Source organism: Malurus melanocephalus, unplaced genomic scaffold, assembly GCF_030028575.1.
Source record: "Malurus melanocephalus ecotype Western Australia unplaced genomic scaffold, MMel_1.1 scaffold_149, whole genome shotgun sequence".
Taxonomy (NCBI): Eukaryota; Metazoa; Chordata; class Aves; order Passeriformes; family Maluridae; genus Malurus; species Malurus melanocephalus.
This window is the reverse complement of record NW_026623381.1, coordinates 786,009-811,403: the sequence shown is the minus strand read 5'-3', so window position 1 is coordinate 811,403 and position 25,395 is coordinate 786,009. Positions and strand designations below refer to the sequence as shown.

Genomic DNA, 25,395 nt, shown 5'->3' with positions numbered 1-25,395 from the left:
ACTAAACCACGTCGCCAAGCACCACAGCCACACATTTCTTGGACACTTCCAGGGATGGTGACCCCAGCCTGTTCCAGTGCTCRACAACCCTTCCAGTGAAGGAATTYTCACTAAAATCCARTCTAAACSTCCCCTGGTGGAACTTCAGGCTGTTTCCWCTTGTCCTGTCTTTGTTACTTGAGAGAAAAGACAGATCCCCACCTGGCTCCCACCTCCTTTCAGGCAGTAGCMGAGAGTAACAGAGAGCTCTGTTTGAATCTCTGAAAATATTAACCCAAATCTGTTAAAACTGGAGCTGCCTGAACCCCCGAATTCCTTTACCTCTCCTTGAATTCCAGGAACACTTTCGCCAGGCTGCTTCCTCCAGACATCATCGAGACATCGATGGCTCTCAGGAAACTGAAGTGCACTTTAATCAGGTCCTAAAACAAAGCATCAGTCGATACTTTAAACACGTTCAAAGCCAGTGGGCAAACAGAGCCTAAAGAAATGCAAACTCTCTACTTCATCAGGCAGGTTTTTTCCTCCTCTTTTAGGTGTTTTTAAAGAAAGCCATTCTAGGGGGGGATTGAGAAGGAGATGGGATGGAAGGAGTGGAGGAAACGCCAGGTTTTGACCCAGACCCTGCTCAAACCAGAGAAGAAATAAATCCCTTCATCACCCTGTGTCCAAACCACTAAACCCACCGAAATCCACAGCCCCAGCCCTGAAACATGCAGCAGATAGAATTGTTTCCTTACCTAAGAGTCAATCTATCCCCCGAGTCTAAAATTAACTGTTAAAAAACATCTCTTAAACCAGTTTAAGCTCCACAACACGTGAAAGGCTGAAGCTCTCCAGGTGAATGCACAAATCTAACAGGAAATCAGAAAACCTCCTCCTAAGCAGGGAGAGGGCTGAGCTGCTGTGAAAAGAACAMAGATTTGAGGCACAATGCCCACAGTGTTACCTCCAGGTTGATAAAAATAGCTTCCATGTCTTGGGGAGTCAGTACCAGCCTCAGGGGGTTCATGTAGTTCTGCAAGAGGGAAATGGGAAAGGGATTGAGAAACTGGAGAGGAGGGAATGAGGATTTATTTTTTCTGCTTCCTCAGCTGAGTTTACCTGGTTTTGCCAGGTTTTTCTTTCACCAGGTTTTAATGGGTTCAAACATTTGTAAAGGCAGAGAACGAGCAGGGATAGGAGTGGGAAGCAGGAATTGTCACAAGTGCATCACCCCTGAGCTCCCCTCAGCTCCCAGGGCACTTCCAGARGGTGGGAAGGTGCAATCCCCACCCCATGGGTGCCCAAATCCTAAACCTGCAGCAATGGGGGTGAAATGCACCCAGCTCTGGCTGCACTGAAGCGTCTCCTCAGCTCTTTTATCTCCCTGGAATGCTGCCCTTGAAAATGCACCGATGATGTGATTACATGGGCAATGCCTTCCTGAACAAATACATATTAATGGGACATCTACGTGACTTGGGACTGCAAAAAAACAAAAAAAAACCCAACACAAYGCACCCAAAATGGGAACTTCCCCCCATAAAACCATCAGAACCCACAAAGCCTTTGCAAGCTCTAATTGATATGAAAGCAATAATKTAACTCTTCCTTTATGCTGAACCAGAGGGCTGTGGCTGTTTCCAAGGAATAAGGGTTCCTTAGAAACATAAATTACACATATATTGGGACATTTTTTCTGGAAAATGGGAAATGTTATTCCACTGTGCTGCTTTTGCTCACAGCTTCTTCAGGGGAACTTCCAGCAGACAGAGGGAAAGAATGGCAAAAAGGGGATGAAACAAAAGCATCAGGATGATTAGGAATGGCAGCTTGATTTCCATTATTGTTCTTCCTTCCTGCTGCTTTCCTTGGAGCAGGCTCCAGCCACGACTCCAGCCTCGCTGAGGTGTTTGCTTGTATTTGTTTTTAAGAGAAAGGCACCGMAACAATTCATCAAAACCAATTAAAACCCCGTGAATTGAGGCAGCAGAATGTTACTTTTAATCCAATTAGCTTCCATGGCAAGTCAGCACAGCCTCAGCACTTTTGGAAAGCGTTTGGAATAAAGGAATTACTCCATGGCAATCCGAGTGATAAGAGATATCTGAAAAAATATGGCTCTTATCAGCAAACTGAGTGAGGAGTGGGAGATTCTCACCCCAGGACAGGGGGGACACAGCAGGAGTGTTCTCAGCCCATTTCTGATCTGTAGCAATCAGAGAAAAAAAAAATAAAATTTTTTTTTGTTCCTAGTCTGCACATTTGTGCCTGTCAGCCTGGGTTTTCTGGAGCCCCTTTCCTTCTTATTTTCCATGTGGATGCATCGATCCTTCCTCCTCACATCTGCCAGCTCTGGGAGCAAAAAACAAAAAAAAAAACCAGCCCAGCACAGCTGATGTGGGATGCAGGGCTGGTGGGGATGCTGTRGAAAAGGTGGCCTCAGTTCTTACCTTTTCTATATCTTCAAGTGTTTTGTAGTATTTGGCCTCGGTCTCTTGGATTTCTAGCAAACAGCAATTCCTTTTGTCATCTTCTGTCATTCCCATTTTCTAGGAAAAGGGAAAATAAAAGGCATGGTCAGATAGACCTAAGGGGTGGTGCAGAAACCTGGTGGAGCTCCAGTTCAGCCTCCAGTTACAGCAACCAAACAGAAGTTTGAAAAGTCAGGAGAGAGTCACTACTTGGTTATGCTAAAGGGAACTATTTTAATCCAAAATGTATGAGGAGGAAGCCTGGCTGTGTTTTTAAATATGTTTCAACATGGAAAACACTGCATTTTTTGCATTTATTACAGCCACACCACCAAATATTATCAGCTAAGGAAAAATAGTAAGAGATAAACTCTGTTTTTTTCCTTTTTTAATTATTTTTTTGTTGCTGAAGACGTAACTCACAGCAGATACTAAGTGGGTCATAAATAATACGTTAGACTTATACAAATCCCTGGCCAGGGGGGTGCCAATTCTCACGATTTTAGGTCAAATCTGATAAAATGTGCTTTTCCCAAAGGCCCAACTCCTGGAGCCACTTCTGCTCTGACATCTGGAAGGCTGAGAACACATATTGGGAGCTGCTGCACTTGGCAGGGCAGAATCTGAATTTGGGAGGGGATTCAGTGATGGGGTTTTAGGGATCATGCACAGGAACAGAGACCCTCTGTCCACCCCCTCAGCACTCACAGCTCAGACCCATGAATTGGACAAAACCCCACATTTGAATCAATTCATCTTACCTGCATATATCTAATCTGAAGCATGCAGAAATACAAGAAGCCATTAGCATCACACACTTGCTACAGCAACAAATTTTACCCCCCCAAAAAATTCAGTGTTTGGGCAGGTGTATTGAAAATAGACTTTTTTGGGCAGGTGTATTAAAAATAGACTCTTTTGCTCAAGGAAGGGGAGGGAGAGGGAGTCACAGCTCTCAACTCTAACTGCTGCTCAGCAGAAAACGTAAAAAAATGTGGAGGGGATGGTGAAAAATTGCCAGTTCCACTGACCTTAATCCTATCCTACCTGCCTGCTGGAGCTTTCCCCCAATTTTGCCATTTATGCAAGAAAATCCTACCAGAAAAAAAGGGGCAGCTCTTGGGCCAGAAGGCTTCTGCAACTGGTGGCAAAAAACACTGAGGGCCAACGAGCTGTGCTGACTTCAAGCACTTTGGCCAAATCAGGGGGAATTTTTGGTCCCAAATAATTTTTTTTTTTTTGGTTTTGGAGTGAGGGGAGCTCTTCCAGCTGCAGCCAAGGTGTGAAGGGATGAAATTCCTCAACCACCACCAGCAGCAGTGAAGGGATGAAATTCCTCAACCACCACCAGCAGCATCTTTGTCCCAGTTGCAGGCAGCTGGGAAAGGGGGGGAATGAGAGCAGAGGCACCCACGGGTGCAGCTCCCAGGCTGGGAAAGGGGGGGAATGAGAGCAGAGGCACCCAGGGGTGCAGCTCCCAGACTCTCGTGTCTGCCTCAGCCACATCCCACTCCAGGGATTTCACTGATCACTCAATTTGTCCATTAATCCTGCTTTATTAGGGGAGGTGTGCACTGTGTGAAGCAGAGGAGAGTAATTAGAGCCTGAACAAACCCTGGGGGTTGCAGATATTGGAGCGAGGGAGAAAATTTGGAAAGTCACAATCTGGAAAAGGTCCTTTCCAGCTCTGCTCAGCGCTGGGGACATTGACAGGAGGTGGCTGTGGGCACCTTTGGGGTGGTGCAAGGGCCACCAGCACCTCTCTGGCTCATCCATGGAGGGTAAAATTCGCTCCAGAGCCCCTGGAGATCACACGAGTCCCCTGWGAGGCTGGGCACACCTCACACTCAGGGTTCCCCTGCAGCAGAAGCTTTTCAGGGGTGACAAATGGGGATGGCTCTTTGTCCCTAATGCCACACGGGTGCCTGCACCCCAAAAAGCTCCTCTGTGAACATCTCCCTGCCCTGAGCCACCCAGGTGGGAGCAGCAGGCACAAACAGCTGGATTCCTCACACACTGATCGGGCAGCATTCACCCCAATCTGAAAATACAGCACCTCTGGCTCCCTGGAAAGGCTGGAGTGGCACGGGCTCAGCAGAGAATTCCTATTTTCAGCTTCTCTTTTAGGGTTTATTATGTCTCCYTTTSCCCTCCTCCTCCCCAAACTCCTTCRGGTGAYAGGCTGGGCTGGGAMACTCCGTTTTKAGGAGCCACCCAAAGCAATTCCCTCCCCTGCAGCATCACCATTTCAGAGTCATTCCCTCCAGGAACCCCCTCCCAGCGGGTGTAGCTGTGAGAAGGCAGCTGAGCTGTTACCATGGGCTGCTGAACCTCCACTCTGATGATATCCTCGTAGATATCATCACCCTCATCCTCGCAGGGCACGCAGTCGTAGATGTCCTCCCCCAGGTCGTGYTCGCTGCAACGAGAAGGACAAGGAGTCAGGGGCAGTGAGGAGAGGATGCTCAATGTCACTCCAGCAGGCAAATAAATGCTCTCACACCGAGGAGAAGCACAGTAAGAAAATCCCGTGAAAATTCATGTGCTCAGCCCGTGCTCTCTGTTTTTCCCGCATCAGTGCCCGCTGCACTGATTTCTTTCCGCTGGCTGGAGGCTGGAAAAGGYGAAAGGCTGCTCCACACGAGCCAAGAGCTGCTCTGTGCCCCGTGCCAGGCATGCCCACGATGCCCAAGGGCTGCCAGCCCTGCCCTGCAGAGCTCCTGCTCGGCTCTAATGGGCTTGGCTGAGATGGATTTGCTGGCCAAGAGCCCATGGGACCAGCTGAGCCACCAGAGCCAGCAGCTCCAGCTCCTCCTGYCCCAAAGGTGCCCAAGAGCCCATGGGACCAGCTGAGCCACCAGAGCCAGCAGCTCCAGCTCCTCCTGCCCCAAAGATGCCCAAGAGCCCATGGGACCAGCTGAGCCACCAGAGCCAGCAGCTCCAGCTCCTCCTGCCTCAAAGGTACCCAAAGCCTCCTCTTCAGCTCCTCTTCAGCACCAGGAGCAGCTCTGGCAGCAGTGACTTCTCACCATGCTCAGAGAGCTCATTTTATGGGTTTTGATCTGCTTAAGGCACTGTGTTCCCTCCTCATCTCATTTTGCTTTTCCTCAATGAAAGGCTTCCTTTGTGCCAAAAAATCACCCCATTCCACGAGGCAGAGCTGCAGGAGCCCAGATCCACTCCAAGCAGGGGCAGATATTAAACACTCACCCCATGGCTGTGAGCAGGAGGAGAAGGATCCCACCCTGATGGATTAAYCCCCCTGGACTGGTCAGGACCCACAGCAAAGCCWGGGGCMGGCAGYGATCCCAGCCTGGCCATCCCACCCYGGTTCAGAAACTCTGGATCCATTTTATCTGAGYGATGCMCCAASCCATAAAGCCCAATCCCTGCCCTGWTGGGCAGCTGGGTGATYTCTAACCCAGCATTTCCCAGAGGAGCAGGAGGCTCTCCTGACCACCACAAAGCAATTTTGCTCAAATTTGGTGAGCAGAGCTCAGTAACAACATTTATATCAAAGAGAAATTAAGCAGCAAAACATCTCATTTTGAGAACCAGCCCCATCACAGGGAACTGCCCTGCTCTCACAGGCTTCAAAGGCATCTCAGAGATGCAGTGCCCAGTCTCAGCTAAAAGGTGATGGTGTTCAGTAATTAATTATCATCTGAGCCTGCACACCCCTCCCTGGGGCTCCTCAGCCTTGGAACACTTCTGAAAATTCAGCCCATATTAAATACCAATTAACAGCCATAATTCCAGAGCTTAAATCCACAGGTGCTGGCTGCTAACAGATCTCACTGAAGTCAATCCCACAGGATCAGGACACTGTGAAACGCTGGAACATCAACAGAGCTCGAGTACTTTACGAGCTGTGTCTTTCAACAGCAATATTAATTACACACAAATAAACCTGGGTGTGAAGCTGAGCTCCAAGTGTGACACTCAACATCTCTCCATTATTGATCAGGGAACAGCACAGCACATCTGCCTGCAAAACCCAAAACCGGGCTTTATTTCTCTGCTTAAACACAGCCCCTTCCTATTTTTTTTTTTTTTTTTTTTACGAACAGATTTATTCAATAAAAGTTTGGAGATTTTAAATAAACACCCCTGGCATGATGTATCCATCCCCATTCTTGCCGAGTGATGCATTGCAGCTGCTGCAATAATGCCCACTAATAGCTGGTGATCCATCTTCCCCCGCGCTGCCGCCGTTATTATCTGCACCAATATTTATATTCTCAGCTCCTCTCCTCACCCAGAGCCCGTGGCTCCCAGCTCCTGATGGATCTCCCTGCCTGCCCCTCTCAGAGTTCTGCTGTCTGTCCATACATCAAATGCCAYGAGCAGGAGCTCTGCTGGGTGTGGTACAGCCAGGAGGGTGGGGTGATGCTGATGCTGGAGCAGAGCCGGCTTGGAGCGAGGGATGAACATCTCCAACCCCACTGCAGCTCTTGGAAAGTGCTCTGGGATATGTGCAGAGGAGAAAATGGCACCCTGAGAGTCATCTGGGACTCCTGTCCCACACAACAACACCACCAGGTGCCACATCCAAGCCTCAGAGTCTGGAGCTGCTGTTCCCAGCCTGGAAAAACTCTCCTTTTCTCCTTCTCCATGAACCCTCGAGCTCTGGAGTGTGCTGGGAACACCCCTGAGAGAAACCAGGCAGTGTGTGATGCTGAAAAGTTTTTCACACAATCCTCAGGGCTGGGAGAGAGCTTTGATATCATCTGTTTCAACCTGAACCAGCAGCACCACGGTCGCCCCTAAACCAGAACCCCCTGTGCCCCACGGGGTCTGCTCCATCGTGGGCTGAGGCTGGAGGAGGAGGGTGCCCCACAGGACCAGCAGGAGAGAAATGGCCACCAAGGGACATTTCTGGAGTGCCCACTGCCAGCAGCCCTTGGACACAAACACCGCGTCCACCCTGTCTTGACAGCATCCTGCCACTGCCATTCCTCTGACAGTGGAGCCTCGCTGCTCCACTCCCTTCTACTCCTCAACACCAGAACAAACCCTTCCCATCCCTCATTTCTGGCTTTGGGCAAAAAACAGGARCAACTCCCATGTCCTGGGGCCATCCAGAAAGACACTTGCACTCCAGAGCTCTGGGGAGATGCACCAGAGTTGCTCAAAGCTGACAGCCGTGGCTGCGTTAAAACACTGCCATCGTCCAGCAGGCTGTTATTTATTAAAACACATTCTCAGTGCATCTCTGAGAAACACCAGAGGCTGCCAGCTTTATGGAGAGCAGTAAACCACGAGCAGCAGCCTCTCGTGGAGCAGCCCAGGAGCTGCCAAGCTCCCATGGATGCTGACATTGCTGCTCTGCAGATACTGATCCTCACTCGTCCCCACGCTGTGCCTGTCAGAGCTGAAAATGTGCACCCTCCCTGTCCTTAAAACAGGGATTGGGATGATTTGAGCCAGTGGCAACCTCAGGACACACCGGGTTCAGGCAGTAAATTCAGGATCCCAAGCGTRTCACGGGAGCAGATGGAACAACTTGAGCAAGGAGAGCCCCATCACCTCGCTCCTCACCAAGAAAAGCAATTTACTCCTTCAATAAAAGCAGCAGAGCCTGCGAGTCACCCGTGGGTATCAGAGTCTGATCTACAGCCTGGATCAGGAGATTCACTGGCAGCTCTGGGGTTAGGAAAGGGATTTCATCCTCCCTTCAGAGTTAAGGCCAGTCTTTGCAATTGCTGTTATGAGGATGGATGCGACCAGCTTTGGCCTGGCAGCATCTTGCCGAGCTGGAAAAGCTGATAATGAAGAAAGCTTTTCATATCTAAGGCAATTTCAGGCAGAACAATGCTTTTGGCTGAGCTCTGCCTCGCTGGCAATGCCTGCCCTGCACTGACACCCACCCAGGCTGGCAGCAGCAGTGCCAAGGAGCAGCTCCCAGAACACAGGGACTGGTGCCAGGATGCTGCATGAAGAGAGGGATATGGAAGGGGAAAATCCATAGAATCACAGAATGGTTGGGGTTTGAAGGGATCTCAAAGACCATGGGCACAGACAGCCTGTGATGCCCCAATAAATGACGTRCAGCAGGCCCACCATGCTCAGGGAACCCTGCACATCATCTCTGCAATCACACTGTGGGTGAGGGGAGAGCTCTGATGGATTTCAGGGCCCCTGGAGGACCCCTCCACCCACAAAAGCTGCTGTGGGAAGCTGATGAGTTTGTATCAGCCTCAAGAATTCAAGGATGAACCCTCCTGGCAAACCCATCCCACCAAAATCCCATCCAAACCACGCTGGGGAAAGAGCCAGAACCACCAGGAACAGCGAGAGAAAGAGAAGGAGGGGACAGAAGGAGCTAAAATAAGACAACCAAGAGACAACCCCAAATTTCTAGTCCTGTGACCAGGATTAAGAGCCAAAAAATCTCAGAGGCATCACAAGTCCAGGCTGGGAGTGCATTTTCAGGGTGTCTGAAGCAGCTGCCCAGCAGCTGTGATGCTCCAGTCCGTCCCAGTAATCCCCCACTTTCTCCCTCTCACAGCTATAAATACACAGCTCAGGGGCTCTGTCACAGAGGACAAGCAGAGCCCTAAATTTGCAGCAAATCTGGCAGGTTTAGCCTTCAGAGTGAGGGAGTGCACRATGTGCAAGCTGGACTCGGGATCTCGCAGGGTTTTAATTACCCAGACTGCGCTTGGATGGAGACACCAGTCTGAAAACAACAGAAAAAACTTTTTCCCCATCTATTCTTCTTGGGCCTTGCATTCCCCATCCCAAGTGGAACATTCTGCTCCCAAGAAAGAGCCTCACACAGCTACAGAAACCCAGAAACAGGACATGTAAAAATTGATAAAAGCGACAAGGAGGACCGGCCACGTTTACAAGCGCCCCCGCACCATGGAGCCATTTATTTCAGGGGCTGCTGTGCCTGGTTTGTCCAACACAGCAAAAATAATGAGAAAAGTGGCAGCTAACTTATCATCTCACCTTGGCTCCCACACTCGTTACTTTTTTTTAATGCGTTTGAGAAATTCTGCTGATGCCAGTGCTGTTTTGGGAGATATCAGAGGGGTAAAACAGGAGAGAGGGAAGCAGGAGAAACTTCAGTGAGGAGCTGTGCCCCCAGAAGATGCATCACTTGAGAAAATGAGGCTGGGTGCATTTTCTTCCCCTCTTCTCCAGGATGAAWAGTTTGGGAATACACAATTATCCCAAATAAATTTGTTGGGATAAATTCCCCGTGAGCTGGGACAGTGGCACTGACCGGTGTGACAAAGATCTCCAGGGCCACACACTGCTCTCACTGCAGGCTTTGATGGGGAGCTGCTTTGCCTAAAACACTTATTTTGTCCTTTTTGCAACACTACAACTCCTCTCCTCAAAAGAAATCATTTTCAGAAGAGAAAATGAAGGTAAAAGTTATGCAGATTAAATGTTTCGCATTGAACCGTTCACAGAACTTCCGCCTAACTCTTCAAACAGCCAAGAAATAACCCAAAACCAGCCCTGATTGTGCCACTGCAGAGGGACACRGCCGTGAAGTGGAGAAGTTCATCATAAAGAAGGCTCTAGGGCTATAAAAAGAACCAGGATTAATTACCCCCATAAATTTAATGAGACAAAATAACCGGCGAGAGCTTAAATGGCAGCGGAGAAAATTTAGGTTAAATGTTAAGTATAACTCTGAGGTAGCAGGATGGTTTGGAGCAGCTGAAAGGGCCATAAAGGGGGATGGAAAAGCAGTTGGCAGGGAGGATGCTCAGCAGCACAGGGGATAATTGCCCCCTGACCTCAGCTCCCTGCAGCCACAGCCATGTGGGAAGCAGCAGCTCCCATCCCTATGGAATTCCAGGAGCATCCTCGGGACAGGGGTCACTGCTAAATCTCTGATTCGGAGCACAGGATCCACAGAAGGAGCCCCACACTCTGCTGCTGCAAAACCCCACTCATTTCACAGACAAACTGCCCCCCAAACTGGCTGCTGCAGGGTCTGGCAGCAGGGCAGGCTGGAATAAATCAGGCAGCAGGGGACAATTGTCCCTTTGCTGCTCCTCACAGCATCGATCCCAACACGAGCATCCCTGACCATCTGCCCGGGCTGGCTGCAAGCTGCCACCTGGCCCAGGGCATGGCAAACCGAGGGGCCAGAGRGCTGCAAACAGGCAATTTGAGAACTTCCCAACTCCCCTGACAGCCTTTCAGCTTCCCTTCCCCTTTCCATCACCAATTGTTCTTTTTTTTTTTAACTAAATTGCTGTTCGCAGGCAATTATGTGCCTTGGATCTGTCAGGAGAAGGGATTAATCCCTGCAACACCCCAAAGGTGGAAGCACAATGGGGTCAGCAAGGCTTAAAGACCCTTAAAACACACCAGGACCCCCACACACAGCTCGTTCCTGCTGCTCCTGGCCAGCCTTGGCTCTGGTTTTTGTCCCACAGCCCCTCAGTGCTGGGAGAGCTCTCAATATGAAGTTTCTCATCTTTACAGCACCACAGCCCCTCTCACTAGGGACAAACTCACATTTTGGGGAGCTTTCCACCTGCACACCTTATTCCCAACAGGATTAAAGCTGGGAACCCACTTCCAGCACCAAAAAAAATGAGTACAGCACCCCAAACCCACCCTTTGTGGGACAGCTGTCCCCAGCAGCACCCACAACCCACACAAACCCCTCTCCAATTCAAATCACATCTCTGTGTGAGAAGGAGGAATTTTAAACCCCAACATTAAAGGGATTTTTGAGAACTTCAGGAGAGGGGGCACAGAAAAAAGGCTATTCTTGAAAGGATCCCTTTCTAAGWGAAAATGTTATTAAACTGCAACAGCAAGCAGGGAATTCCAGGGCGCTCCATCCCCTCTGCTGGTAATTTATGATTTACTCCCGTAATAACTGAGGCCATAAGGAACTCATTGGATTAAGGAGTCTTATTATTTATGTTGTGGAACAATAATATTTAACTGCACAAATCCACACACCCACCCAGGCAGGCTGCACTTCACGAGCAAAGCCCTGGCTCGATGGGAACGCTGCCATCGAATTCCGATGGTGCCTGCTCTTCACCGTGGGTGCTGCAGCTTTTAAACCCAAGGGTGGTTTGAAAAGGCTGTTATACCATCAGCATGGGCAGCAGAACACAGAAATCCCATAAACACAGAGACAGCAGCAGCAGCATCACCCCACAGCCACCACAGCACCCATGAGTAGGATGAGGTTGCCCCAGCCCTGCAAGAGCTTGGATGGGGCTTGGAGCAACCTGGGATAGAGAAAATAGTGAAAACTGTCCCTGTTCATTTCAAAATGGGGGAATGAAATGGTTTTTAAGGTTCTTTTCAACCCAAAATATTCTCTAGTTGCCCTGGGGGCAGCTGGCGTGGTCCAAAATCACCCATGGGGGATGCAGCTCCAGCACCAGCACTTAAAAAATGCCAGCACTGTTAAGAACGGGTCCCCCACTGCCAGGGCTGGCTTTGGCCACCCCAGAGGATGATAAATACCCCAGGGTTTCACAGCCAATGATGGGATTTCAGAGCAGGAGGGGATCCTGTAGGTTTGGCCCCTTTCACCCCCTACCAAGCCACTCCTCAGCTCAACCTGATTAAAAATGACATCTCCCAGGGCTTCGCACGGGGGAAAGATGGACTTTTGTCAGAGCACAAGAATCTRCTGGCAAAAGGATCAAAGCAGCCGTTCTGGCTCTCCCAGCCCCGCTGTCAAACTTTATCTGGGAAAACTCTGCAGGAATCCCACGGCAACTCCTCCCTCCCGGGACAAGGTGAGGCCACTCACTCGGCCAGCTCCTCCAAGCTCCGGTACACGTCGTCRTCATTTTCCGTGGTCTCCTCCGAAGGGAAGGGCCTGGAAAGGGAAGAATTGACAGGGTTACATCAGTGCCTCACCCCTGGCAGCAGAGACCCCAAAATCAGCCCAGCCCTGAGCATCCTGCTGAGCAGAGGCTGCTTTGGAACAAAGGATTCATTGGAAATCCTGGTTTTTTTTCCTATCGGCTCCCAGGAGGACACCAGCTCTGCTGCTTTTTGGCAGGGCAGGGCAGGAATTCAGGTGGGGAGGTTGGCTGAGCACACAGGGCACCAAAATGAGGAGCTGCACGGTCTGAGAGCCCCAATGGCTGAGCCTTTCCTGCTGCAGGAACAATTCAGGAATCTAATTCCAGCCTGGTGTTGGATTTGWTGGGATGGAGGAACACCTTCTCCTCCAGGGAGGGAGAATTTCCACCTGTGAGCTCCTTCTCTGCTCAGGCACCCTGCACTGCTTCCCAGCAATCCCACAGGAATCAGAGTCCCTACAAACCCCAGGCTTCCTCATCTTAACAACTCTGTGACAGCTGAAAGAAGTCAAACCCCTGGAAATGAGGGAAAGGACACCCAAAGGGCAGAAAGCAAGGAGGGGAGAAAGCAGATTAAAAAGAGCGAGGGAGGGAGTGGGGGGAATACAAGAATTCCTTGGCTCGTTCTGCAGCAATAACCAAATAACGCATGAAGGAGATGAAAAATACTGTTTTAATTAAACCCCACGTATTATTGCTGGCACAGAGCCAGGGTGGGCTGTGCTCTGCTGGGGCTGGATGCACCTTGCCCTGAGCTGGGGGTCCCCATGGGTACAGCAAACCTCAATCCAGCCCCAGCAGGGGGACATGGAGGGGACAGAGGGGCAGCTGTGTCCATCCCTCCTGGGCAGCCTGGAGAAGGCAGATGGGGCTCTGTGAACACAAGGATGGGACATTGGGGTGTGGAGGAGCAAAGCTGAGTGCTCATGAACCTCCAACTGCCTTCAAAAGCAACTTCCTCCTCTTCCCTGCCACCCTCCCTGCCCATGAGTGATTGCCTCTCCTGAAACATTTMATACATGGCCTGGCTAGACCCCAAATTTGCTATTTTTGGATCCTTTCGCTGGCATTAATTTGCTTCCTCTCCCCTGCTACTCTTCACTTTTCCTTGGGCCGGCAGCTCCAGACTGAGAATTTTGAGAAAGTGCTGAGAGCTGCAGYGAGCTCAATTAAAACCCCAACCAGRGGGGAAAAACAGGACAATTCCATGCTCCAGCAGCTCTCACAGCTGCCCTGCCTCTGCCACAGAGAGCACCCAAGGGTGTCCAGCTGTGGTGTGGCCACGAGGAAAGTGGGGACACAGGAGGGAGGAAGAAAGGGATGGAAAGCTCTGGWGAGAAAGCAGAACTCAGAGGTGACCTCTGTTCAAACACCACTTTCYACAAAAACAATAAAAAGAAATCCACCACGAGGCATGACCTCTTTGCTTTTACGTGCCTCTTAATCTYTGGTTATTTCCTTCCCCACGCCAGAGAGAGAAAGGAGTAAATGAGACATAAAGAATATTAAAATCGCACGGACACATTTCCAGGCATAAAATGTGGGCTTGARGTGTAATTGGTTCCTGGAGTACAACCCCCTGTGTAAGACAAAGAGGCAGCAAAGGGAGAAAAATCTTTTCTAATGAGAGTTTCACRGGGGTGCAGCTCTGCTGGCCCTCCCAGCTTCACCTTGACCGCTGGGAATGGAGTGAAAGTCAGGGCASGGGAGGAATTAATAACCTGTGTCCCTTCAATCAGCTAATGATGAGAGAAGGACTCAGAGAATGCAATCAGAGGGAGGAGGTGAGCCTTACTAAATGGACCATCCAAAATCTACAGCTGAAAGGCAGCGTTTGGGACCAAACCTTGGGTTTTCCCTTTGTCCATCCGTTGCTCTTCCCCAAAAGTTCCAAGTGCAATAACACAATTTAATTTAGCTCTGCTAACAGCCACTATTTAAAATATCCCCCAATCAGCTCCCTTATCCATCCATTTAGGCTGTTTTTTATCACTGAACACACCTGGGCTGGCTGCAGAAATGGATTCGATGTGGTGGGGAAGACTGGGGAAGGAGAGCTCTGCTCTCACTCCCAGCCCACCAGATCCCCATCGAGGCAGCTCAAGAGAAAAGAAAAGTCATCTGGGTGATCTTTTAACCCACTATTTCTCACAAGCACGGGGGTTTTGCTGAGAATTTTCCTCCCCACAGACCATCCTCTTGTCCCCATCCATGCAGGGAGCAGAATCTCCATCCAGGAGRGCGATGGTGCTGCGCCTTCCCCAGCCATGAGCTCCCCAACAGCAAACACCTTGTTTGGGACCAACCCCTGTGTTATTTCTTTTGGTAAAACGAGTAAAAATGTTGTAATTCAAGAGGTTTAAAAGCTCCTGATTCCCTGGGAAATTCCTACAGAACTCCAGGCACGCTGCAACTTCTCAAAAGCCGTAGCTGGGAATGCCCAACAGCAATGAGTGTTTTGAGTCTGCAGAAAGCCCAACAGGTTCACAGCGATCYCAGTTTATTAAAATTCATTTGAAAGTGTCTCTTATTTCATATCTTTAGCTAAGCACCAGCCTTTTTCACTCCACCACCACACAGAACCACCTGCTGAGCCATTCATCCTCCCCTGCCCGTGCTTGAGCCCGCTCAGATGAAAAGCAAAAGCTCCCAGTGACATCAAACAGAGCTGGAACGGGCTCTTGGAGATAATAAAGCTCCCAGAGTAGACTCTTCCACAGACAAACCCCCCAGCACTCCACGGAGATCAGAGAAGGGAAGAGGGATCGATCCAATGTGTTTGTTTGAGAGGAGGAAAGGGAAGGGAAGCCCGAGCAATTTGTGGTGGAGTTTAGAGGGAGCTGCTCCTCTGGAGGGCAGGACAGGCAGCAGGTGATGGCTCCTGAAATGTCATACGAGCACCTCCTTGATCTTACAAAACATTTTGGCTGCTTTTTGGGCCTCACAGAGCACAGAGCTCGCTGAAAACACAGCACAGAGCTCCCTGAAAACACAGCAGAGCCACAGCCACAGCTCATCACCAGGGGACAATCAATTCATATTTCATGAAGCACCTCACGCAAAAAAAAAACCAAAAAACAGCCCTCCCTTGCTCTCAGGCTGCCCCACSATCCCTCCCACGCCGCCTCCTCACCACCCAGCCCTGCACAGGGAATCTCTCAGCACTGCCTGGCTGCTCTTTCCTCTGAATTATTTAGTGGGAAGAGCCAGGTAGGCWGCAATTCTAACAGCCATAAACAGCGAGGATGATTTATTTATGAGCGTATTTCAGCATTTGAAGTGCCTYGGCCCAGCTCTTCACCTCTGCAGAGAGCAGAGGGTCAGGGATGGGGCAGCTTCAGCCTGGCCATTTTCAACAGCAGCATCTTGGCCTCAAATCCACGTGGGACAGAGCAAGGAAGACCTGGCATGGTTTATTTACCATTTATTTACCATTTATTTACCGTTTTTCCAGTCTTCACTCCCATTTTGGGGGTTAAACACCAGCCCTGTGAACAGCAAGCCTGGTGAGAAGCAGAAAGGGAGGAAATGTCCCACTCAGGGCTCTCCATCCCCAATTCCCACCTGGGGCTGCTCTCAGTGGAGATGGTTTGCCAGGCACATCCTCCAGGAAGTTTTCCTGACTGGTGCAAACCCCCTCAGGAGTGTGAAGGAGGTGATTTATCCCTCTCTGGAGGATGATCCCAGCCTCCCAGCACCAGCAGGATAATCTCCCCCTGCTTTCCTAAGGCCAGGGATAACACTTGAGTGTTTTAAAAAGCAGGTGGAGCGTGTGACACCCGGGAAACCTGAGCTGCTCCCATCTGCCGTCCCTTCTGCGAGGATTTCTCCAGGAATGGGCAGGAGCAGAGCCTCAAGCTGGCACAGAGGAGCTTCTGCAGCTCTGCTGGGATGGACAGGGCTCTGTTTAATCCCCCTGGCCTGGAATGTGGAAGAAAAACATTTCCATGGTCTGGAATTACACCTTTTAGGACATCCCAGAGCTTCTGCAGCTCTGCTGGGATGGACAGAGCTCTGTTTAATCCCTCTGGAATTAAATGTGGAAGAAATGTGGAAGAAAAACATTTCCATCGTGTGGAATTACACTTTTTAGGACATCCCAGCTCCTCTGGTGGATGCACAGATATCCCAGTTCTGAAGGAATCATCGTGGCAATGCCCAGAAAATCCACAGGACACTGATTTCACCAGGATTTTGGGCTCAGGCTGTGCTCTCSATGGCAGTTTCCATCTCCCATGCTCCCAGAAAAGTCCTTCTGTCCCACTGTTGAGGTTTAATGCACTTCAATCCCAAAATCTCAGATTTTGGCTGTTTGCAGCTCATCATTTCGACAGCTCCAACCTTCCCCTTTTCTTTTTTCCTCCTTTTTTWCTCCAGRAGGGCGAGCATGGGCTGTCAGTCTCCAGTTCTGGAACTCTGGGAGCAGCATCACGAGCGCTCCTGGAGCTGCCCAAAGAAAACCAGGCATTTTTCCAAGACTTTTGCCCACCAGTGAAAATGCCTCCCTCATCAGCTTCTGGAATTAGGGAGATTTTTAGGCAGATAATTCACCAAGAGGTGGCTGTGAGCTGAGAGGGACCAGCAAAGAGGTGACCTGCCCTCAACCCAGGCAGCACCTCCAAGCTTTGGTTCCCAAATTTGAAGCGGGAGCAGCACCAGAGAATAATTTTGATCAAATACTACGAGATAAAACCACGCTATTAAAGCCCCCAAATCCATTTCTATAAAGCAGAATAGAACCAATTCTCCCCGTGCAGAACAAGGCACATCAGAGCATACCAAAAGCTGCTGAACTTAATTAAAATCACACTGTCGCTTTGCATTACTCATCTCTGGAAAGAAGCACCTCACGCGGCGCCAAATTTTAGACATCTCCTCTGAAAAATTACTGGTTTGCTCTTATTTGTGGTCTGGAACTCRCAGGAATCCTCACAAGATTAATTCTGATGGAAATGCAGCGGGGAAAAGAGCGAGTTCCATCAGCAGATAACACCATAAAGATGATGATGATGCTGCTGCTGATGATTTTTGCAGGAGAGCGCTCGGCGCAGTGTCAGCGCCCAAGGGTGAGCTGCAGGCCCTGCTTTATCCTCAGCTCCCATCTGAACCGAGCATTTCTGGAGATTAGAAGACAAGAAAATAACAGCTCGTATAATTTTATGTTTCCACACATTATCGCGTTTTTAAAAAGCGCTGGTGCACCAATCTCTCTCTCTCTCTCTCTCGCAGGAGGGATGATTTTCTCCTCACTTCAGCTCCACACTGATGAGAACAGATGGATAAAATCAAAAGGGGAATCCAGAAATGTCTTTTTTCTTGAAGAGAAAAGGAGGAAAAGAATCCAAACTCTGTGGGGTAACAGCACAACCAACCATTATTTCAGGGAATAATTGTCCCAGTAAAGACCTGGGAAACATCCCATCCAACAGCAGCAACTGCCTGGCTTTGGAAACACCAGAAATCCTGAAATCCCCATTTTTAACTCGCAGCAAAGCAGCACAAGGRGATCTTTCAGTGCTCTGAGTTTTTCTTCTCTACCTGAGCAGCTGCCATCCTATGAAACGTGTGCCAATAAAAATAAATAATTACCTAAATGGACTTTTCTGCCTGATTCTGGGCCAGCCCCAGGACTGCTGTTATGGAAGCACCACCAGCACAGCCCAGCCAGGAGGGGCCCAACTGTGCAGCACAAACCTGATCCAAACCAGATCCAAACCAGATCCAAACATTCCAAAAACCACCAGGAATCCCTTCCCAGTGAGCTGCAGAGACCTGGTTTGTCCCAGAGCATCCAAGTGTCCCCCTCTCCCATGGCAGTGTCCCCATCCTCCACTGCTGGAAGCTTCCCAAATCCCTTATTTTGGACCAGCTGAGCCTGAAACTCTTTTTTGGAGCAATCCTTGGGCAAGAGCTGCATTTTGGGGAGACAATCAGAGGAGCTGGAAAGGTCTCACAGGTGGACAGAGATACAGGAGGGCACTGAGGGATGCACAGAATGGGCAAAGCTGGCGAGCAGTGACAAAGCAGGTGGGGAGCAGTGACAAAGCAGGTGGCAAGCAGTGACAAAGCAGGTGGGGAGCAGTGACAAAGCAGGTGTCCCCAAAGCCCTGCAAGCCCCACTCGAGCCCAGCCAGCAGAGCTGAGCTCACCAGAGCTGCATCTCCACTCTGCAGAGCTGCTGCTGGGGAGGAGGATGGAGAAGCTGCCTTTGCTTCAGGAGCAGATGCTCACCGGGGTAACCTCGGCATCCCCCCAGCCTCCAAAAGCAGGAAAACATGTCAGGGATTTATTTTTTTTTTCAGGCTCTCTGTGAGGATGCAGACTTGCCAAAATAAATGTGTTAGGAACGTTTTCAGAGCTGCTTTTCAGCCAAGCATTCTGCTTATCAGCAAATGGAGGAGCCTCGTGGTCGTTCCTAAGGAAGGTTTTGCAAAAATCCACCTCCACCTGGTGATGTTTGTGCTGAGSCTCTCTGGATTTGTGCTGCTGGCCAGTCCCAGGACTGGTCCCAATTCCAGGACTGGTCCCAGTTCCAGGAGAGCTGTTCCTATTCCCAGATCCTCTTTCAGCCTTCCCCATCCATTTTACAGCAACACTTAAAGTGYGAACGAGGCAAACACAACGGCAGTAAAAGGATAATGGGCAGAGCTCAATTCCAGAGAGCCGCTGGCAGGGAATAAAGCAGCCCTTGTAAAACCAGCCTGAAGGAGAAGAAGTCCCTAATAACCTCCTCAGCAGAAGASACTTGAGGATTTAATTGTTAGCGCCTTTAATTGTTTGCCATTTTCACACCCTGCTGGACTCCCGACCAAATCTGACCTGCAGGGAGCCTCCAGCCCGCTGGGGAATCCTTGCAAATCCCATAAAAGATTTCCCCCATCTCCCTTCTCTCCTTCAGGACAGCAAGGGGAGCTCCTGATCAGCACCAGATCAGGAGCTGGACACAGGATGGCTCTGATGCCCATGGGCACCCTGGCACCCACTCCCACTGGATCTGATCGGTTTTTCTTCCAACTGACCCAAAAGGGTCCTGCCTTGGTCCCAGGATAGGGAAAACTTATCCCTGAGCCACCACATCTCCTGCCACGAGTGGGGTTTGCTGGTGGGAGCACACAGCCCCCTTCACACCCCCACATCAYAGATGGGGAAAGGGATTAAAGTCATGAAACCTGGACAAAACTCCTGGTTTAATTCTGACCYGGTGGCTGCATCACTGAGGAATTTTCTGATCACCCACTGGCAGCAAAGGCATGAAAGTTTTGCGGGGTAGGGGCACCTCCTGCCAGGAATGCTGCTCGGACTCTCCCTTCCCATCCCTCCTCCCTTTTTCCCCCCTCCACACATCCTGATTTTATTGGCAAGCTGTGAAGCACAGGAACTCAGGGCTGATAACGCTGCAGAATCCTCATTTCCAGCCCAGCAGGCTGGTTTGGTGTTTCACCTGGGCAGAAGGGAGATGCTGCTGCTCACTCGGGTGCCTGGAGGTGCCCCCAGCCTGGGCTAATCCCAGGGTTGAGCTTTTCTCCTCTCCTCTCACTGTGGAGATGAGGGAATTCACACAATSCTGGAATGGTTTGTGAGGGATCAGAMGGATCAGCTCATTCCAATCTCCCTAAAACAACTTCCACAGAGTCAGGGTGCTCAGAGCCCCATCCAGCCTGGCCTGGAGCACTTCCAGGGATGGAGCACCCACAGCTTCCCTGGGCAACCAAAAAAAATGGACACAGGATGGCTCTGATGCCCATGGGCACCCTGGCACCCAMTCCCACTGGATCTGATCACTTTTTCTYCCAACTGACCCAAAAGGGTCCTGCCTTGGCCCCAGGATGGGGAAAACTCATCCCTGTGTCCTTCACAGCCAAATCATCACCATCACTCCATGAGATAAAACCTCCTCTGACAGCCAGGACTCACCTTCCTGCCCATTTGCAAACAGTTTTAACTCTSTTTTATCAACTGTGGTGCCTTCTGAAGGGAGTCACTGCGAGCTTCAGTCCATACAGAAAGGATTCCCTCAGATTTTGGGCCTCTATCAGGGCCTTTGAAGGTGCAAATCCCTTCCTGTTCTCAGCTGTGCACACATTAAAAATGCACACAGGCAGCACGAGCCAATATTCCTTAATCTCCTGCTTTGCCTGCAAAACTCTGCTTCCAGAAACAACATCTCTCTCAGGGGGATGGATAAACAAATGTCCCCTCCTCTGCTCAGGGATCACATTCATGAGGGGGCACAAGGTGGATGATGGAGCCCAGAGGACACCAGGGAACATTCATGGCTGTGGTAGGAAAGTCTTAAAGGGGAAAAAAAAAGCTTTAAGAAAATAATTATAATCCTGGTTTATTGGGACCTGCAACAAGAAGTCTCATTGTCCTCCAGAGAGCTGAGCTTGCTCGAGAAAGCTTGGAGGGAAAACTGGGAAAGGGAATGAAAATTCACTCTCCAAAGCACAGGAGAAGCTTTGCATGGCATTCCTGTGCCAAGCCCAGGCTGCTGCAGAATCCTCCAGGCTGGGCTGGAGTGCCAGAGTGGGATTGGGGTAATGGAATCAGAGAGGTGGGGAAAATCCTGGCTGAGGAATAAAAGCTCCTTGTTCAAGAGCAGCCAGGGATGGGCACAGAGCAAGGGGAAACCTCTCCCTGAAAGTGCTGACAGCCCTCCAGAAAGAGTGGAGGGAAGGATGAAAACCAACAACAATTAAATGAATCTCCTCTCCTGGGCGATGCTGCACACGAGGATCTGCTCTTTATCCCTATGTACAACCCTTTGGGACAGCAGAAGGGATGGAAATCCCACAAAAAAATCCCTATCCCATCAACAGAGAGCCTGTTCCCTACAGCTGCTGCACATTAAACACATTGCAAACAAAACACCACATCCAGGACCAGGCTCTGTGCTGTTTTGCTGCTTGTTTCTTGGAAGAAACACTCTGTCATCTCCACAGAGCTATCCTGATAGCTATCTCTGGGAAACAGGGCTCCTCTGCCAAGCTCTATGTAGCCAGAAATTATTAAGACAGAAAGAGTGATTTTTTTTTTTTTTTTTGTTTCACTGAACAGCACACGAGATTGATTTTTATTTTTCTACACGCCACGAAACTTATTTAAGGGCAAGTAATAGGCTTTGGGATTTATTTCACTCTTAATTTGCGTGATCCTGATTCTCAGACCCTAAAACAGGGATTGGAGCAGAGCTAGGTTTGTGCTGTGGGGCTGCAGACCATGCAATCCACACACAATCCGAATTTCACTGCATTTCCCATGGTTTGCAGTGCTGTGCCTAAGCCAACAAGAATTTTCTCACTTCCAATGGAAGGATCTTCACTGGGAGAGGGAAGAGAATGGACCCCAACCATTCTTGGGGACCCCAATGAGCTGAGGGGCAGCAGTGGCTGATGTGAGCAGTCCCTTCAGGGAGCCAGAGCTGCTGCTGGCCCCCACGAGATTACATTAATTCAGATTAATTCATCTGGGATTCATTTCTGCCACTGACAGGATTCAAGAAATCGCCTAATTTAAGGGAAAGGAGATGCAGAACTGGACAAAAYCAGGGCTCTGTGCTGCAGGGGACAGCGAGGTGGGAGGGGACACTCCCAGGAGGGTATTTTTTGGAATTATAGATTCATTTCTGGTCTAGTCTGTTCTATTTTCCATCTAAAGGAGTGACAGAATTTTGTGTTCCTGCAGAGCTGGCAGAGGGGAGGAGAAACAGGGTTAATGCACAGCAAAACGGAGTTAGGAGCAAAGGCTCGCTAAGCTCTGAGCTATTCTTGTGTAATTACRGTGCCAAAGGCTTCCAAGATAAAGGATTTTAGTGGGAACTGTAAATGCCAGCTGTAAAATGAACGAGGAAAAGCCACAGAGCCGCAGGAATAGCAAAGCTTGCCTCGTCCCTGGATCCCAGCGATGCCCAACCCTCAGCAGAACCAACAGAGGCTCAGCCAAAACCTTCCCAGGGGATGGCAGCCAAAACCTTCCCAGGGATGGCAGCCAAAACCTTCCCAGGGGATGGCAGCTCCTTCACCCTCCGGGCTGGATCCAGCAGGGTGACACCCTGGAACCCCTGTCAGTGATGTCCCAAAGCCTAACCCCACTGCAGTTTGTGCTGCGAATCCCCCACTGCTCCCTCTCCCCAAAATCCTCGGATTTTCTTCTCCCTTCAAACAAAAATCACGGCAGGCTCCTCCAGGACTGAGGACCATCACCACAGCAAACAGCCCTTAAATTCCAGCCCATCTTTACCCCCAAAACCTCACCCCCTGCTCCCTCCCCAGCCCTGCCCGGATCTGTCAGATCCGAGTTTAACAGATGGGAAAGCTCCGAGCTGGTTTTACACGTGAAAAGCTGTTCCCCTCCAGCAATTTCGCTGCAATCGAGGCAGGGAAAATATGTTCCCACAGCGGGAATGGTGGCAGGGGGTGCTGGGGATRGGTGGCAGGGCTGGAAATGGGGCAGGGACCCCATCCAGGGATTGCATCCCTTCATCCYGGCTTGGGATGCACCACAGATCCCACCCAGAGCAGCAGCAGGGGGGAAAATCAAGTGTTTTTTACAGCTGGGGGGTGAAAACACACTCTCCCCCCCCGAAAAAAAACAGGGAAAGGTAATTTAGGCTGCGAACTCATCCCAGTTATAGCCGTGGCCCTAATGAGCTGTTCCCAAATTAATGACACAAATGCACGCTAAGGAGGAAACAATGGCAAGGCAATTTTGAACAAAGAGCAGGGGAACAGCTCTGTTTAATGGGAGCTGTCTGCGGGGTTTAATTCCTTCCCCACTGCTCCCTGAGCGAATGAGGAGGAGCCAGCCCACCCTGGTGCCAGGGCACTCCTGYCTGTGACAGAGCCATGGGGACATTTCCTGGTTATTAATGGCAGAGWGGCCACCTGGGGACACTGGGGTGATGCCACAGCTCCTGGGAACCCCCTGAACCTGAGCAAAACCTCCAGCAAGAGACACCAAAACTCTCTTGTGTTTTGTGTGCTGCCCTGCCCAGCAGAGACAGYGCACACAATTCATCACAGCTTCACTTATTCCATCTCAAACTATCCCCCAGCAGCCTGAAAGGTGCTTTCAGTATCCTTTCTACATCCCAAAGGCACCCCTGGTGTCTGTTAAACCCCATTATGCAGCTCCTATGTGATGATTCAACACGAGGAATGTGGAGAGGGAGGGAGAGAAATGTGATTTTAAATCATCAAATGGACAGGATCTTACCTAATTCCTTTGGTTTGAGCAATGCTGTGGAAGGAGAGCCTGGATACTGCCGAGATCACCTGGAAATGAGAGAAAAAGATGCTGCTGTGCTTACTGAGGACACAGGAAGGTTTGGGGGAGCCCAAGGAGGTGTTTGGAACTGAATTCCCCCTGAAATTAAAGCTGTGCCCCCCATCAGTGTCACAATGTCACCCCCAGGGCTGGGAGGACACTGCCAGTGCYAAAGCTGCTTTTGGTTCCACCACTGAGCACGAAAATCATTTAACCCTCAGCTAAGAGTATATTATTGAACATCTTCATCCGAGGAAACTCCATCCCTGCACTCCTTTAATCAGCCCAGACCTGCCCTGACAGCTWTCACGCGACGCTAAGAGGCGCTGAGAAAAACCCTCTCACTTTTTATTTTATTACAAAAGGATTACAACTCCTTTCGTGCCTCTCCTCACACAAAATGATCTTATTGAGGCAAACTTGCCAAGGCTGAAGGGCTCTGACTTCTCTCCATTCAATGAAGATGCATCATYGGTTTGTCAGAGGTGAGCACAGACCATCGCCCTTCTCTGGCAGGAAACAGCCAGGAGTGATTCAACACCAAAATATTCTCCTCAGCCTTGCAATCAGGAGCAATAAAACCACCAGTTTTTTGTTGGTTTTCTTTTCTTTTTTTTTTTTTTTTTCCCAGAAAAACTCCCATTTTTGATGGAAGCTTTAATTGCTACGGGGAATTTTCAGCGAAGAGGAACAAAGAATGGGTTTCAGTCCCTTGTAGATACAAATTGTGTTTTACTTTTGTTCATATTCACCATTTCAATGCTGGAGTGAAAACCTAAATTTATTATTATTTTGGGACTGCTTTGCAGTGCACTGGGAGGGGAGCACACAGGTTTGGGGGAGCACCCAGGAGATTCCCCAAGAGCCTGAACTCATCCTGCTGTGGCAGATTCTGCTCCAAACCCTCCCTTCTCCCTCATGCTTTTGCAGCCTCCATCCCTCTCCTTTTAAATTTAATTTCCCATGAATTCCAGCCTGGCTGTGAGCTGCTGGTGCCCCATGTGTGGACACAAAGCTGGGGCAGCAACCAAAAAATTGCCACTTTTTTTTTTTTTCAGTGGGTGATTCCCATATGGGAAATGGGAACAGAACATCCCTGAAAGGCTCCAGGGCTCATCCCAGCACAGAACATCACGAGTGGCACCTGAAACAGCGRGCCCAGGCAGGGCACAGAGACTGGAGACCCATTGGAACACACAGCACTGCTCCAGGGGGCTGAAAATAATCCCAGGGATGTCCCAGACCGATGGAATGAGTCCCTTCCATGCTCTATTTTTAGCCTTCTGAAGGAAAAATCCYGTTTATGAATCAGACAGTCCCACGGCAGGGTTTGACTTCCAGGGAAATTTAAGAGAAAAGCTCCCTGTTCTCCTYCTCCCCAACAAAATTCCCTTTGTTCTCTCATCCTGAACAGCCCCCAGCTCTGCACATCCTGGCACATCAAAGCCCTGGCTCCAGACAGAGAGGATCCCAAATCCAAGAGACCCAGTTTAGGGGATCAGGTACAAAAAAACCTCCTTGAAGCACCCCCAGAAGGCTGAACAGTAATATTTAAGAGGGATTTTTCCACCAATAACTCCTGCAAGGAGCAAGGCCAGCTCCTCACAGAGCGCAGCCCCCAGCCAGGGAAGTGCTTAAGCACGGGTTTAAGGATAAATAATCCTCTCAATTTCAACGGGATTAAACAACGTTCTTAAAAGTAAATCAGCCCTTTAGTGTTTGCTGAACTGTGTTTCGTTTCTCCACGGTGAAACAGCTCCTTATTTACAAAAGGATTCCTGGCTCTGGTGTCCATCAGGCCAGGCAGGACCTGGGCTCTTACAAACCCACAGAGCAGCACAAGCACCCCTGATCCCATC

General features: G+C 49.9%; 1 protein-coding gene across 2 annotated transcripts in view; it reads right to left on the bottom strand.

Moving 5' to 3' along the window:
- Window positions 1-25,395, bottom strand: part of VAV2 (vav guanine nucleotide exchange factor 2) — a 120,269-nt gene that overhangs the window by 20,987 nt on the left and 73,887 nt on the right. For both annotated transcript variants that reach the window (XM_057371540.1, XM_057371539.1), the window contains exons 3-8: window positions 23,486-23,544; window positions 12,214-12,282; window positions 4,773-4,875; window positions 2,436-2,534; window positions 950-1,018; window positions 322-422 (exon numbers count right to left, since the gene is read on the bottom strand). In XM_057371540.1, coding sequence (XP_057227523.1) covers window positions 322-422; window positions 950-1,018; window positions 2,436-2,534; window positions 4,773-4,875; window positions 12,214-12,282; window positions 23,486-23,544 — 500 coding nt within the window. The remainder of the gene's footprint in view (window positions 1-321; window positions 423-949; window positions 1,019-2,435; window positions 2,535-4,772; window positions 4,876-12,213; window positions 12,283-23,485; window positions 23,545-25,395) is intronic.